Here is a 2,226-nt window from a genome sequence, read left to right on the forward strand (position 1 = left end):
GTCAGTAGTAAGGAGGTGGGAGTTATGTTTTCTACTTATAAAAAACCATGTATCATGTATGGATAGTGGGTTGATCAACTTCTTTGAGAATGACTTTTCAAATACTATATATTAAAATAAAAAAACATAAAACAAGTAAAAAATAAATAAATAAAAACAAAGCAAAGAATATTGGTGGAACAGAACAGTCAGCTAGAACACCCCATTAACAAGAAAAATGCTTACTTTTCCTATTTAGAGTAACTTCTCAAGTTCAAACCAAAAAAAAAAAATGTAGTTCTCCATTGTTGGATGTTGGAAACTTGGAATTAGTAGTCACAGAGCAAAACAGAGTTCAGATAAATGAATTACAGTTAGAATAAAGAAGAAGAAGAAGAATAGAAAGACTATAAATATAGCAAATTAAGTAAAAGAAAAAACTTTAAACCTGTTTGGAAATAACAAATATTTCTCATAATAACAGATCCATCAAAGCATAACCGAAAATTGTTCCAAAAAAAAAAAAAATTGCTGGTTTTACCTAATGGGGTTGACGAATTCCGCATCGGAAACCGCGGAGAACTCGATTTGGCTAATCTCATCCTCATCATCACCATCATCACCATCATCATCATCATCTGGAGCTGGGAGATTAAGATCGATCAAGCTGATTTGATCTCCAAGCTTGTTTAAACTTTTCTTAGTAGTAGTAGTAGTAGTAGTAAAACTTGGATTCTTAGCACTTGTTGGTTTTGGCGGTGATGGTGCTGAAATAGTAGTAGTAATAGTAGCAGAAAGAACATGCGATCTTTTGTGACCACCAAGCGCTTGACCAGACGAGAAAACTCGAAAACAAACTGGGCACTCGTGGATTTTCTTCGTTATTACGGAACCTGCATTTTCTCGCAATGATTCATGAATTTCCTCTAAAGCCGGAGAAGAGCTGATTTTGATCTTCTTGTGGCTTGCTCTGTGGCCTCCCAAAGCTTGGTAAGATCGGAAAACCTTGCTGCATGTCTCGCATTTGTACTTCCCCCTCGTCCTAGTATTAGTATTCCTCGAACTCTTTAATTCCTCCTCGGATTCATTCTCACTCTCATCTTCATCTTCCTCTTCAGCATGATCTTCTTCTTCTCCTTTGGCTTCGGCTTCTTCGAGTTCTTCGTTTTCTCTGTTCCAGTTGTCCCTGGAGAGCATCATTAAGCAGAAGGCGATATCCTCGTCGGTTGTCGCGTCGGAGACCGAGCTGACCGGCTCCGAAAGCTCCGAGGATTTGATCTTCTTGTTTGTGTTGGGAAAGCTCGAATCCTGGACTGATAATTGGGTCTTGTCGAATTGCCAGTACTGGTGGTGGTGATCGGAGGAATTCGAGGCTGATTTACGAGTCCGTTTGGATCGCCGCCGGGTCGGGTTTTTAGACGACTCGGTCTCGCTCTCTCGGTCCTGGAGGACGACCGAGCCGGCGTCGACGACGGCAAAGGAGAATTCGGGATCTACCAACTTAATGCTTCTCTTTGGGTTCTCTCTTAGCCCATAGTAAAGCTCTTTCTCGTCTTCTCCTTCTTCTTCTTCTCTTTCCCCTGCTTCTTCTGATGACGAAGATGAAGCAGAATCGGCTTCTTCGCTAAGTTCCGCCGGTGCCGGGGAAGTCTCCGGAGGTGGTGGTGGTGGTGGGTCTTCTTCTTCTAGCTTTGGAGGGATTGGGAGACTCATCATGTGGGACCTCATGTGACCACCTAAAGCTCTGCCATTAGAGAAGCTTCTAAAGCAGAGCTTGCACTTGTGTTTCTCCATTACAAAACAGAGCAAGGTTTTTCGCTTGCTTGATTGATGTTTCTCTCTCCTTCTATTTCTCTTTCTCTCTCAAGAGCTTGAGAGTTCTACTCTGTTTTCTTTTTTTCTTTTTTTTTTTGGCCTTCTTTCTTCCTTTCTTTTGTTATGTTGTTTGTGAGAGAGTGGAAACTAAAAAAGGATTAGGTGACTAGCATTCCTCCACCGAGAGAGTTATATACCAAAGGGGAAAAAAAAATGTTTTACCTTTTTCTTCATTTTTGATTTGTTTTGTAGAACTTTTTTTTTTTTTTTTCCCTCTTTTTCACATGAAAAACGGCCAAACAAATAATTAAGATTTTAATTAATTAAAGCGTATGCATGAAGGGAGAAAAGAGCGACATGTAACATGCGAACCTTGCCCGTTTCTGTATTTATTCCCACCATCTCTCCTTTAAATTCACCACTTCTCAAATT

General features: G+C 40.2%; 1 protein-coding gene across 1 annotated transcript; it reads right to left on the minus strand.

The window, feature by feature from the left end:
• Window positions 1-432: 432 nt before the first annotated feature.
• Window positions 433-2,005, minus strand: LOC21385227 (zinc finger protein ZAT9). Its single transcript, XM_010113720.2, has one exon. It carries the CDS (start codon window positions 1,771-1,773, stop codon window positions 517-519), a length of 1,257 nt encoding a protein of 418 aa, XP_010112022.1. The 5' UTR covers window positions 1,774-2,005; the 3' UTR covers window positions 433-516.
• Between the last annotated feature and the right edge of the window lie 221 nt (window positions 2,006-2,226).

Source organism: Morus notabilis, unplaced genomic scaffold, assembly GCF_000414095.1.
Source record: "Morus notabilis unplaced genomic scaffold, ASM41409v2 Scaffold1832, whole genome shotgun sequence".
Classification (NCBI taxonomy): domain Eukaryota; kingdom Viridiplantae; phylum Streptophyta; class Magnoliopsida; order Rosales; family Moraceae; genus Morus; species Morus notabilis.

Coding starts and splice junctions, on each gene's coding strand:
- LOC21385227 (XM_010113720.2), bottom strand. CDS start 1,773: ATGGAGAAACACAAGTGCAAGCTCTGCTTTAGAAGCTTCTCTAATGGC.